General features: G+C 30.5%; 1 protein-coding gene across 1 annotated transcript in view; it reads right to left on the reverse strand.

The window, feature by feature from the left end:
* Positions 1-13,787, reverse strand: part of LOC111636839 (transcription initiation factor TFIID subunit 1-like) — an 89,704-nt gene that overhangs the window by 8,035 nt on the left and 67,882 nt on the right. The window contains exons 29-38 of the mRNA XM_023382217.1: positions 13,272-13,368; positions 13,138-13,190; positions 10,923-11,059; positions 10,789-10,851; positions 9,562-9,658; positions 9,033-9,446; positions 8,775-8,952; positions 8,412-8,695; positions 1,283-1,435; positions 1,024-1,206 (exon numbers count right to left, since the gene is read on the reverse strand). Coding sequence (XP_023237985.1) covers positions 1,024-1,206; positions 1,283-1,435; positions 8,412-8,695; positions 8,775-8,952; positions 9,033-9,446; positions 9,562-9,658; positions 10,789-10,851; positions 10,923-11,059; positions 13,138-13,190; positions 13,272-13,368 — 1,659 coding nt within the window. The remainder of the gene's footprint in view (positions 1-1,023; positions 1,207-1,282; positions 1,436-8,411; positions 8,696-8,774; positions 8,953-9,032; positions 9,447-9,561; positions 9,659-10,788; positions 10,852-10,922; positions 11,060-13,137; positions 13,191-13,271; positions 13,369-13,787) is intronic.

The raw sequence follows: 13,787 nt of genomic DNA on the forward strand, positions 1-13,787 counted from the left end.
TGCCTCCCTTGTCAGAAGGGCTTATTTACTGTCGTCTACGCAGGAGCTGATAAACGTCGAATTAGAGATCATCGATATGGCGGTACGCGCTGCGGGCTTTTCACGTGCAAAGTTTACGTATGTGCTCAATAAGGTAAACAAGGCACTGTTTCCATGTACTACTTTATGCAGCAAAAGAGAATCTTCAAAGGTTCAAGTAGCGTTGCCTTACTTTGGACCCATATCTTTACGTATCTGCAGAATCTTTAAGCAGCACAACCTTGTTCTACCTTTAACCCCACTTCCAAGCCTACGCAAACTTATTTGCAATGATAGAGACAAATTTTCCATTCTTGAGAAATCGGGGGTCTATGCTGTACCGTTGGAAAATCAGGCAATGGGAGTAAATACAAGATATATCGGGGCCACCACTAGAATGCTTTCCAGCCGCCTTGATGAGCACCAAGACGATGTTATGAGGGGAAGACACACCACCGAGCTCGCAAAAAAGGTACTTGAGCAGGGTTACAACCCGCTATGGTCCCAAGTGGTTATGCTCAAGAGCTGCAAAGATCGAAAAACTGTTTTTATATGGGAATCTCTCCTCACTACCACCTTGGACACTTGCAACACCCCTACCCTTGAGCTGCCCAGTGTATGGGTCACGTTGTATAAGCGATTAAGCGAGTACTCGTAGTCTCTAGAATGCATGCAGCGAGAGCATAGCTCTGCGCATGCGCCAGCTCGCACTTCACGGAGCTATCTGCTCGTTCGGCTTTCGAATTATGTTTAAATTTCTACGTGTTCTTAACGGCTTTAGCACAATTTCAATTTATATTACGCGTTCTATTTTGTGTTCGATAATTTTTGTCTAAATCGCCTGAGGACGACGACAATAAGCTCGTCGAAAGTACTAGCGATAATAAAACGCATATAACGCCGAACTCAGTGTTTTTGTTTTTGTTTATTAATTAATTTTGGCGTGTTAGTCAACATATTGTTTACTATCTGCATTAACAAATTATGTTATCAAAAAAAGCTTACCTGATTAAAACTATGAGATATCTTGTCTTGCATCTCTTCATCTTTAGTATTATCTTCCATCATCATGCTGTCTTCGTGAGGTGCAGAATTTCCAGTGACGACCGAATCCGTTTCGGCCGCATCGAGAGCCGCTTCCTGTACGGCTGCAATGGCATGCTCCAGTTGCGTCAGTTGTTCGTCTTGCTGCAGAAAAAATAAAACAAATAAATAAATATAAATAATGTTATATTCAAATAAAAGGGTCGCCAAATATTTGTACCTCGTCAAGAGCAGCTCTGCATGCTTCTACTATTTCTTTTGCTTTTCTGGTAAACTGACTTTCAGCTCCATTAAATGTTAAACTGTTCTTCCATAATAATTCCACATCATTATAAAAGTCTTCGCGATTATGATACTTATGTCCTTTGATATTCTGCAAGAAAGTATAACATTGTTTATATTTCTCAATATATTGCAACTATTCAGTAAATCATCAGAAAAAAGCTCCGACATGCCAAAAAACCTGATTATCTTAGCAAAATTATATATATTAGTATCTTTATAAGCAATATCATCACTATATCTTATCAGTATTGTAATTTTGGTATTCATCAAATGAAACAGATATATATAGAATTACTTTCCTGTCTTGTGATACTTAAGATATTTTTTTATGCCCATTATAGGTTGGGTCATGTCCACAATGGGTTAACCAGATGACAAGGATCACTGTAATATATCTAGATCAATTCTCAAATCCAAGTTAGTTGTCTTTCTGATGATCAGCTTGGACTTGAATGCAGAAGATTTGAATATTTTTCTGTGATGTATTGACCGATTATTATACTTTTATTAATTTTTTAAGATATAATAAGCAAACTTTTTATCATAAAAATACTAATTTATTGAAGAAAATAAAATAGAACCCACTGTCCGACAAAAAGTTTTGCTTTTTGACACCAGGAATAATGTCCTTAATGAAAATAAAACAAAACTGTAACCAAAAAAACCTCCTAATGAATTTATAAGGCATTTTTTTTAATGTCATAATGCAATTTAAAACTGTAATTTATACAAAACTTTGACTTTCTGAGTCATAATAATTCCCAAGTGAATCATAACAACAGACATAAAATACTCAGAATGATTAACTGAGCATTATACGATCCTACTCGCGCACTCATATCTGATGCAGAATATTGCTCTTTGGTAAATACTACATAGAGAAAATTAAAATTTAATGTCATAATAAATCAAAAAATTTGCATTTTTTCTGGTAAAAGTTATAAAAATATAAACAACAGTACACAGTACACATAGTGGCTATAAGTAATTTATATCATAAAATCATATAAATTTACACCATAAAATATCAAAAGTTACAAATACATCTGACTGTAATTGAATATTTTTCTATAAATATCAAATTAGGAAGCCAAATTTAGCTCTTAAAATGTCAAGTTTTGGTGGAAAAATTAATGTTTTAAATAATTACAAAGTAATAATTAACCAGACATTAAAGTTTAAGTTTACGTAAAACAAAAATAAACAATAAATATATTGTAGGGCCTCCCTTGGCCTTTACCACATCATTTAAGTATCTGGGCATTGATGAAATTAAATTTTGAATTTCTTTCCATACTTCTTTTATTTTTTAATTTAACTTCTTTCTCACTTCCTAAATTGTCTTTCACCCAATTTTTTTTTTCCAGTAAACCTCGTAAATGCTCGTAGGGTCGACGTCTGTGATCTGGCTTGACATTTTAATACTTTTGTTTTGCCTAAAAAGCCCAGCGGTATGCTTAGGATTGTTATCCTACCTGAATGAAAATGATCTAGATCCTAGTTTCGCTGCCAACTCAATAAATTCCTGTATAGAACATTGTAACAACACTTCTCATTCAATGTGTTATCTATCTATAAACACCAATTTTCCAACTCTCATCCCATAAAGCCCTGCATCATTACATTTCTACAGTAAACCATTTCACACTGATATACAAGCAAGCCAGATTAAACTCTTTGCTTTGCTTCCTTCAAATTTTTTTAGGTTGAATTTCAATTCATTGCAGGTTTTTTTATAATGCTTTAAAACAAATTGATAACTATCATTTGTGCACTGCTTCATGAAGTATGGCTTTGTCTCTCAATCTGACTATTTCTAATTCAATTTCTGATTGTTTTGCTGCTACTGTTATTGTCCAGCATCTGTAGTCATTTATAATGTGTTTGATATGTTTGCCTTCAGCTTAAATGAGCTTCCTCTACCTTATCCCTAAGTTTTACATCACACTGAGTCATTTAATCTGAAATTTTCTTTATTTTAAGAGACATTCTTCAAACTACTGACAGAACCTGACATACACCACCATTGAGCTACACCAATATAAAGAAATGCAAAGATATGGATCTGAAGAATGCACAGAATGATCAATTCCCTTCCACAATGCCTTCTATATTGCAAAGAACACAAAGTTTATTGAAGTTGATGATAAACATATTGAACACACTGTAATATATATATGGGATTGTCGAGGTAAATCTGATAAAGTCACTATTTAATGAAAAACAATTAAAAACAAAAGGAAAAATCAATATATTGTTATGAAAATTGATACAAAAGTAATTTACAATGTACAGAATGAAATTATTCTATGTAACCTTTGCCAACTTCCACTACTTTTCTCCTGCTTTGGCTTGAAACAACTGCAGGCATGCTTGACCTGCTGTGATCATGTTCATCACCACCTCTGTGATGGAAGCATTTACTGCATCCTTGGTATTGCGATGCTTTGCGTCTACCTTTGTCTTGACCATACCCTGTGCGTAACAGTCAAGGGAATCACAGATGGGCTGGATGGGGTTGCCACAAGATGGATCAGAGCCCGAGCCTTCAGTTTTCTGTCCTATTGCCAATCTCATGCATTGCCAACTAATTGTCGACCTCATCATGCCTATTTCTATTAACAGAGCACTCATGCTTCGTGCACCATTCTGATCAATCTTCTCTTTTCAGTTTTGCTATGAATTCTGCACTTCTCTTGTGATCAGAATGCTTACTGTGAGTTGTTCTGTCAAGAATCACATTCTCCTTGTTAACAAACTCCTTGAGCTTCTTGACTTGCATCCTCACAATCATAGCCTTCATGCCACAATTTGGGAGGGCGACTTTCTGTTATGAAGCAATTCTAGTATAGCAGCTCTTCAGTGGTATTTTTGAAACATGTCTTGAGCAGGTCCAGTTATTGACTGTTTGGTGTTTTTATTCTTCAGTGACTTAACAAATGCTTATACTTTTATCAACAGTCTTATCTCAAAGACTGCCTAAGAAATTCCAGATTTACGTCAATGACCTATCGTTGCTGGTTTAGTCTTGATAACTTGTACACCTTGCAACAGAGCAATCAACTTAAGACGAGTTCAGTAAAGTTTTTTTTAAGGACATCTTGAAGATTCTGTTAAATTATCTATTAAAGTTTTAAATGCTAAGATACATCTTACAGTTACAAATAAAGACTTATTTTGTTTATGTTATTTTTAAGTCAGGTCATTAAGTAAATTAACGCAGAAGTGTTTTAGAGATTAATTAAAAAACTAGTATGATAAAATGTTCTGTTTATTGTTGTTATATGTTAGCATTCTCTATATATAAAACATAACTTTTATTATCTTAAGTTATTGTTTTTAGTCTAGAAAAAGATTTCATAATTCATATATAAAATTCACATTTACATCAGTTTAATTAGTTGTCTCTGCAATTTTAATTTATTTAAACTACATAAACTTAAATAAATTAATAAAAATTCATAATACGTAGCATGTAAAATATACCACAAAGGATGAAAGTCTGTTATTTCTTAATATAAATTTGAATGAGAAAGAAGTTTTAGCATACTTTACTCAAATATATTTTAAATTACAGTAATACCCCGAACTTACGCGATAGGTGGGACCGAGCGATAATCGCATAAGTCGAATTCGCATAAATAGGGTATAATTTCGCAATTTGTGTAAAATCCAAGTCGGATATATGTAAGCTAATAAATGTTCTCGTTAATCTTATATCGTCTTTTGATTCGTTCACGGTTACAAGAAATCACCACATAGAGTCTCTCAAGTCTCCGTAGATATAACAAACACAGAAATAAATAACACAAAATAAGTTGTAGCTATGTGTCGATTCTGCGCGACACGTCTGAACATGTAAGCTGAACAATAGTGTGGGAGGAGTGAGTAATCAAGACTTTTGTGGTGCTCATACAAAAGATGAACAGACGAGATTTGAAAATCGCATAACTCTGGGTTTGCGTAAGTCGGGGTAGCGTAAGTCGAGGTATTACTGTATTTTTAAAAAGCTCCTCAAATGCAAATCTAATTCGACTTTTCTTGGAATATTTAAAGAGTTAAATTATTTCTTATAAAAAACAAGTTTGGTTTGTTTAAGCCTTCTATTTGTCAAGATTTGAAAGAATTTTCTTCTAAATTTTACTGTTTGACTGTGGATCTGGCTAGCGTAACTAATGGCATTGTTATCAAAGAAAATTTATAATGAAATATTTTTTGACTGAACAAAAAACAAAAACAAAAATATGATAATGGAACTGTTGAAGTTTATGGATATGCAAACAGAGAAATGATTCATTAATCTACAGTTATTTTATATACATAATATTAAAAGACAGATGATAAAATAAGTCTAAATTCAAGTACTTTTACTGAATTTAGTATTTAGAAAGATCAATAAAAGTATTCAAATTTAAATTTGTTTATCAGGTCTTTTCTAATTTGATAAATGGATATACTGTGTATGATATACATAATGATACTTCATATCAATAGATTTATTGATATCATCAATAACAGAATCAACAACTAAATAAATACAAATGAAATTAATGGCAACTGTTTCAAATATTAAATAAATTATGTTTAAACTTAACAATAATAATGATTTTTTAATGACAGAAAAGCAAATTTTTTGATGAGGTTTTTGTGTTAGTCAATTACAAAATAATCTAAATAAATAATATTTTAATCATATTTTTTTCTAATTTATTTAATTTAAAATATATGTGTTCCACCTCAAATTAGTAGTGTCTTGCCCCTGTACATACTTTTCCTATTAGAAGTAAAGTCATGCCAATCATCAAACTAAGTCCTTTCACGGGAAAATTTTTGAATTGAAATAACATAGCTTATGGTTCAAACCAGAAGTTCGTATATAGTTAATTGGGGTCTCCTGTCCCTAATCTCTCAATTCTGGTCTCAGTTTTCTTCTATGTAACTCCATTCTCGAGATAAAGGATGGACAGACAGACAACAGTGGAAACTTATAGGTCTACAATTTATTCAAATTGCAGCCCAATAATGGTGTACATAATAAATCAGAGAGACAAGCTGTAACAATTTAAATTTACAAAATTGTGAGTGTTAACAATTAATAAGTTCTAATATATTCTTATTTAAAATTAAATGTTTTAAGTTTAAATTCATTTAAAGTAGTCTATTGTTTTTCTTTTAAATCCAGCAAGAAAATTTTATGCAACAATTCTACAAAAATATAACTTGAAAGTGGTTTTTAGAAAAAGCCAATGATGATTGTTTTATAAAAATTTCTTGCCAGATTTCAAATTAATATGGTGATAAATTGAGAAGATCCAAACATAATTAGTTTTTAAATTACAGCAAGTCCTCGCTTAACATCATGGCATAAAGTTAAGTACGTTTGTAATAATTTACAATTATTGTTGTTGAGTTTTCTTTATAAGCAGTAAAATTGAAAAGCTGTAAATTATAAAACTGGTTAGGTTATCACAATTTAATACAGTAAAATTGATTCTAGGAGATGAAAAATAAATGCTGGAGATTGAAAACATGATCCACGATTCAATTAGTATAACATTAACTGAATTCTATCTTGTTTATATTATTTAGTCTATAGTAAAATTGGTTTCCGCCATATGTCATTTTTGCCTAACATCCAGCAAGAACTTTACGTAAGGATTTATTAAATACAGAAACTGCTTCTGTAAAAAATATATTAGTTTATTAACTTTAAAATTATTCAATGAAGTTGCATTTCCAGCTTTATGTAAATAATATTTTTAACATTACCAATGTAAATGTTTTTCAAAAGATAGTTTGATCTTGTTTGAAATATGTCCTTTAATGTATAACATAAACTATAAGCTTGAATTGGATGCTTAAATGATATCTGATATTTAATGATAGAAGTAATTTCTATAGTACAGATGCTTTCAATATACATGAATCATCTATATCATTGACATTACTTTCGAGAGTTACAAGGGCCCTATCCATGATCTAATAGCTAAATTGGAATTGAACATAGGTAACTGGCAATAGGAAGAAATCAAATCATAAAACAAAATGCAGCTTATTCTGATTTAATTAAGCATATATCAATTTTAATATACTCTCTTTTTGCTATCATTTAGTTGATATTTTTGTAATTATTGTTGCAATTTAACAATAAATAATCTTAGTTTTGAAACATTATAGCGAAATTCTTTGTAAATATAGTTCATTTTCAATTAAGTATATTTTAGGAAATAATGCAATAGAATTTGAATATTTCCTACAGACCCTTTATATATATATTTCCAGATATATTCCAGACCTGAATATTTCCAGATATAAAATTCTTCTTTAATTAAAACTCTTTTTTTTAATTTGAAGTAAAATTATGAGAAGTTCACAAAAATTACCCAAGATAAAACGTATATTTAAGTACTAACACTGGGTAACATTGAGTGAGAAATTCCATTCAATGCTTCTTTAGCTACTTTTTCCTTGATGATGATGATGATATTAAATGATATATATTTTTCCACATATGAAAACTAGAGTTTCATATAATGCATAATAATTTATCTGTCTTCCATGTTTATAATGAAAGTGCAAAAGTCAAACTTTTCAGACAAACAGAACAGAAATCAAATTCCATTTCTGATCTGTTTCTGAAGATAGTATGATAATCATGGAAAGTATTTGTTATTGTGACTTCTAAGTCAATTTCATTAACACTGAACCTGGTCTATTTTCCAAATCTTGGTGTGTCTACAGTATATTTAATAAAGAATTATCTGGAATACAGTATATTTTTAATAAAGAAGAATCTGGTTGTCATCTCTGCAGACGATATAAAGACATCATATAAGAGCTTCAAACTAAAGGAATGTATATAACAGTTTCATATCCAATCAAATATAGAAAGTAAAGCAAATTCTGAAGCTCCCAAAACTGTAAATGCAACACAACATACTGAAGAGAAATTGCAAGAGACAATGATGCTTCTACTCATTATGTTCCAATTTACAGACAATTTCTTATATCATTTCTATAGATAATACTTGTTTTTATAAAAATAAATAAAAAAATATACTTACCCTAATTACTGTATCCAAATCAATTGGATTCTTAATGATTTTATAATAATCTTTAACAAACTTTTTATTAACCGGGCGATGGAATGGCCACGATTCGGGAATAGTCTTCAACTTCTGTGTGACAATATTTTCTAATAAGTATGAGAAGGCGACTTGATCATCATCATCCAAAAGTGGATTAATAGCCTTCTCGAGTCTCATTAATTTCTCTTCTTTTTCGGCAAACCGGTTGATGCAAAGTTGAAACATTTTCTGGGCAGTTTGAGTATAAATACTCTTTCCTCCTGAGTGATATTTTAGTTTGACACTAAATATTTTATTCTCGATAAAATAATAAACCAATAATATTTTTAAACATCTCACCATTATAGAGAGTACTGTTTTCAACAATTTGATTCACATCCTGTAGAAATTCCTCTCGATTCTGATATTTATGCTCATGAACCTTTTCGCGCATTCTCTGTAGATCCATTGGTCTTGATACTATATTATGGTAATCGGGAACGACTTTTGGGTTTACGGCAGTCCAGAAAGGTTGCGTCTGCAGCCAAAAAGGTGAAAAAAATTAAGCATAATTTTGAGTTTTTTTGTATTAAAGAATTGTAATTATTCACTACTTACATCAGGAAGATCTCTCATTTCATTCAAAATTGATTCCAAAATAATTGCTAGAGTTACCACAGGATCAGTCCTGCGTCGGTTTGCTGACTTATTTGGTTTCTTAAGGTAATCGCAATGAACTACGGTACCCGCTCGACGCCTTTTCCTGACGGAAACAGCTTCTTTAGGAAATTTAAGAACCAAAGACTTCCTTCTCACTTCATCTGCATGCTTGACTAATGTTTTCGACAAAACCACTTTAGTTTCATCTACTTTTACTAGATCGTCATCGTCCAATCCTGCTCTTTCCTCTTCCTCCTCTTGTTCCTCAGTCATTGCTACCTGAACGGGAGGAACGGGTGCAGCAGGCTGATAGAGTGGACAGGTTTTATTAGTCCTCATATGTCCAATAGCTCCGCAAGCTCCACATTTTAGCTGGAGTATTGAAAATGAATGTTATTTGTATATTTTTAAGACTTAATCAGACTTAATGTTTTAGAAATTGTCTTGATATAACAATTATTATTATAAATAAAATAATAAATATTACCTTCAGAACAGGTTGCTCTTTCTTTGGTTTTTTCTTTGGTGGTGCTAATCTCTCTTTCTCTGCATTTCTTTTCAATCTTCTTAACTGTTCCTGTATTCTAATCAATTTAAATTTTATATATAAGAATAATAAATCATATTTTTGTAGCAAAAGATATTTAGATTAATTTACAAAGAGATGTATATGAAAATTGCATGACATATATAGAGACCATCTGATATTGCCTTCAACCTTTTCCAGTGAATCCAGAGCTGTCTAGGAGCAAGTACTTGTTTGAGGTCATCAAACACTTCTGGAATGCAAACTATCCCTCTATCACACTCTAAAACATAATTTGTTTCTAACAAACTTAAAAATATTATAGTATTTTTCCACCAAGATATACATTATAACTTATAACACAGGTTTAAAATTACAAATTTATATGAGCAAGATTCTGTGCTAATTAAATACATTCATTGGCAGCGATGTCTCGAAACAGTCTACATCACATATGCCAACATCTCGCAAGCATTATAATAAATTATTTGACATTTATATATTAGGTAAATGCAAGAACCTTTTTCAACACACGGCTAGAAACATTGCTCCTTAGAAGGCAGTGAATACTTTAACAGTTGAATCTGATTAATTCAAATCCCCTATTATTCCACTTAAAAAAAAATACAGTTAACTTGAATTTTAAGTAAAAATTTAGAAAATTCGAAAATGAAACTTTAAAAAAGAAAGTAACATGTAGTCAAGTGATTTATAGTTGTCTATGTTTCAGAAATTGCCCAAAAATTTGTGTTCTGTAAATGATATCTGTGTAGACAGAAGGGTTCTTTAGTTATGTTTTTATGATTATCTACATGTAGAATGCATACAAATTTACCTTTAGCAAAATATTTAAATGATTGAAAGATTAGAAAAGAAATTAGAGACAGAGTGCAATATTTCCAAACAATATGAAATACTAAAGAACATTAGAAACTTGTCAAAAACTACTTTAATTTTCAAAATGGATTTTTGAAGGTCAAACTAATTTGAAAATACCAATAATTTGAATTATCAAATTTTCATAAGTGTTCAAACTAAAAAGATTCAACTGTATTTAAAATCGCAAGGATATGAATCAGATTCAAAATATGGTCTGTCACATTAATAAGCAAATTTTTTATAGCTTGGCCTGCTGCTTTTGCCATTTGCTTAATCTATTCTATTCTACAATATAAAACTTCAAATTACCTTCTTCTTTCTTTTCTTATTTCTTCCTTCTGATGTTCATCAAGAGTAGATGCGAACTGTTTACTGTCATAACATAATTAAATCTTTTATTCTTTTCCAATTTTTGATAGAATAATTTAAAGATAAATGCTTACATAAAAGCTGGATCTTTAGTCGTTCGAATGCGAACGTAAGTATCGATGACGGCAGGCTTTCTTACTGTTTCTATTCGCACGTACTCTTTCCCTTCTTGAGATTTGAAAGTTCTATAAATTTTCAAAATTCTTCCACTCTAATGCATATAAAGAGTTAATTAGATTCATTACTTATATAATATTTTATTATTTATGCACTATAAATATTATTTTAGAATTTAAGAAATAAATTTTCTACTGTTACCTTTAAATTTATTAATAAAATACAAAAATCTGATTCATTATCTAGAAATTATGTTTACAAAATATTTCAATTTCTAGTTTTTAATGTTAAAGATCAATTTTTTGGATGATAAATAAATGAAACTATGAACTTGGACCAATGGATAGACAAATAATTTTATATATTTATGAAACTTAACTTTTATTAATATTTTCTTTGTTTTATATACTGAAGTATATTGATTAATAAGCTATTGATTAAGTAGTAAAGGTCGAAAATATATAAAAAATTACAAAGTTTTCAAAAGAGACAACATTATCCTGATCTGATGGCTGGATGGCCGAGCAATTAAGCTGGCAGCTTACCACCCAGGGAGACAGGATGAAATCCAGGCAGTTTTGAAAACCCTAGTAGTTTTTCAGGAGGTAGTCCATTCAGATATATCAAGCCCTGTCTCTTGCCACTTGGCAGGTACGACTGAACCCATAATGGACTTGCTAAAAGAGACTCTTAGTGCCAACGAAGCAAACGGAGTTTAAAAAAATATTGGCCTGGCTGTTTTATCAAACATTACCGTAATGCAGATTATCAAATCATTGTCTTAAAGTCTAATGTCATTTGTCAACTTTATTAAAAGAAAGTGTAAAGCTTAAATATTAAGATTCAATAAATATCATACAATTTTTTTTTTTTTGCTACTTGTAATAAGCAAACAATACTGTCAGATTTTTAATCAGGCTATAATGTGGCTAATTAATTTATGGTTATGCCTTTTAAATTAATTGGTCTGGTAGCAAAGATTGGATAGATATCTATTTATCATAATTGCCAATGCATCCACACACTAAGCAGGAGTTGCAAGTTCAAGTCTTGCTTCAGATCTATCTTTTCTTAAAGCATATTCTAAATTTATGTATTTCTAATTATTAAACTTTAGACCAAATTACATATCTTTATAATTAATATGCTGTATTATAGACCAAATTAAAATCCTGTGGTGTCACTTAATTATTACTATATGTCAAGATTGGTAAATTCAAACTTTTCTATTATATTTAATTATAATATAGAAGATTATTATTTAATCATATATACATAACTATATATAACTGATGAAAGTATATACACTTAGGCTAGTATCATTAAGCTAATTATAATAAAGTGTTTTAAGAAATAAGTGAAAGCAATATTTTTGAATTTCAGAATAAACATTAATTTTTTATACCAAGGGTGGGCCAAACCTAGTCAAGATAGGAGCCATATCAGAAATATGCAAGAGCTACATCCTCTATTGGAATGGTATTTTAATTACTATGTAAATATATAATTAACACTGTTTTATAGCTAATGTCACTGTTAGTTTATAACCAGCTCAAGTACATATTTGTTTAACTTCTCCAACTTTAAAAACACACTGTACCCTTGCATCTCAGTTGTCTGTTTAAGCTTAAGTTGCAAAGTATGCTTACAATCTGTGTGCTTATTACAACATATAATAGTTAGCAACCTCACAAAAGTATTGTATATGTATGTGTAGTTTGTACCAAGTTTAGAAAAAATAAATCGTATAAGTATACAGAAGTCACAGAAAGAGGTTAGAACAGCCACAACTTGGCACTGTGGTTCTATACTGTATTTATTGATGTAAAAATGTAAATGGATAATATGTATTTAGTTAATAATTATTCTTAACCATAATAATTTATAAGAAAAAATATTATTTACCGAGTTTGAACCCATACTTGCTACCGAAGCATTGTCGTCTTCCTTCTGTTTTTCTATTTAATTCAAATTCAAATTTTTTATTCTCGTAAATTGATCAATNATAAATCGTATAAGTATACAGAAGTCACAGAAAGAGGTTAGAACAGCCACAACTTGGCACTGTGGTTCTATACTGTATTTATTGATGTAAAAATGGAAATGGATAATATACTTTTAGTTAATAATTATTCTTAACCATAATAATTTATAAGAAAAAATATTATTTACCGAGTTTGAACCCATACTTGCTACCGAAGCATTGTCGTCTTCCTTCTGTTTTTCTATTTAATTCAAATTCAAATTTTTTATTCTCGTAAATTGATCAATAAGCATAAACAAACAATCAAAATAATCTTACAAACCTTTACTCTTCTTTCTATCATCATTAGCAACACTTTCTTCCCCCATAATTAATTTTTGCAGTTCTCTTCTTTCTGCCTCTTCTCGCTCATGAGAGAGCTATCAAAGAAATTTAATTAACTTAATCTCATTAAGAAAACTATTAATAACATGATACCATAACATCTTTAGTGAATGATTATATAAACTTTATTATATAATAATTTTATTTTTGTGTAAAATATTAAGTTACCGTGCATGTGGTTAGCTAAGAACCCTCACTGAAAACATCAAGTCTTGCTACATCACTAATGTTAAACAGTATGGAGTAGGGTTTCTCATTTCCCGGTCTTTTGCTTGTCTCGGGATCCCGGGATAAAAGTGAACTGTTTCCCGGGATCCCGGGAAATCCAGGGATAGAATTAATTATTTTTAAGGTATACAAAATATCTTGAAATCAAATGATATAATTATTTTCCATTTTTTAAAGTAATTTTAAAGTTCTGTAACCTCCAAAATCATATTAATAATGCTGTGTA

Source organism: Centruroides sculpturatus, unplaced genomic scaffold (assembly GCF_000671375.1).
Source record: "Centruroides sculpturatus isolate CEXI.00-Female unplaced genomic scaffold, Cexi_2.0 scaffold1100, whole genome shotgun sequence".
In the NCBI taxonomy this organism is placed as follows: Eukaryota; Metazoa; Arthropoda; class Arachnida; order Scorpiones; family Buthidae; genus Centruroides; species Centruroides sculpturatus.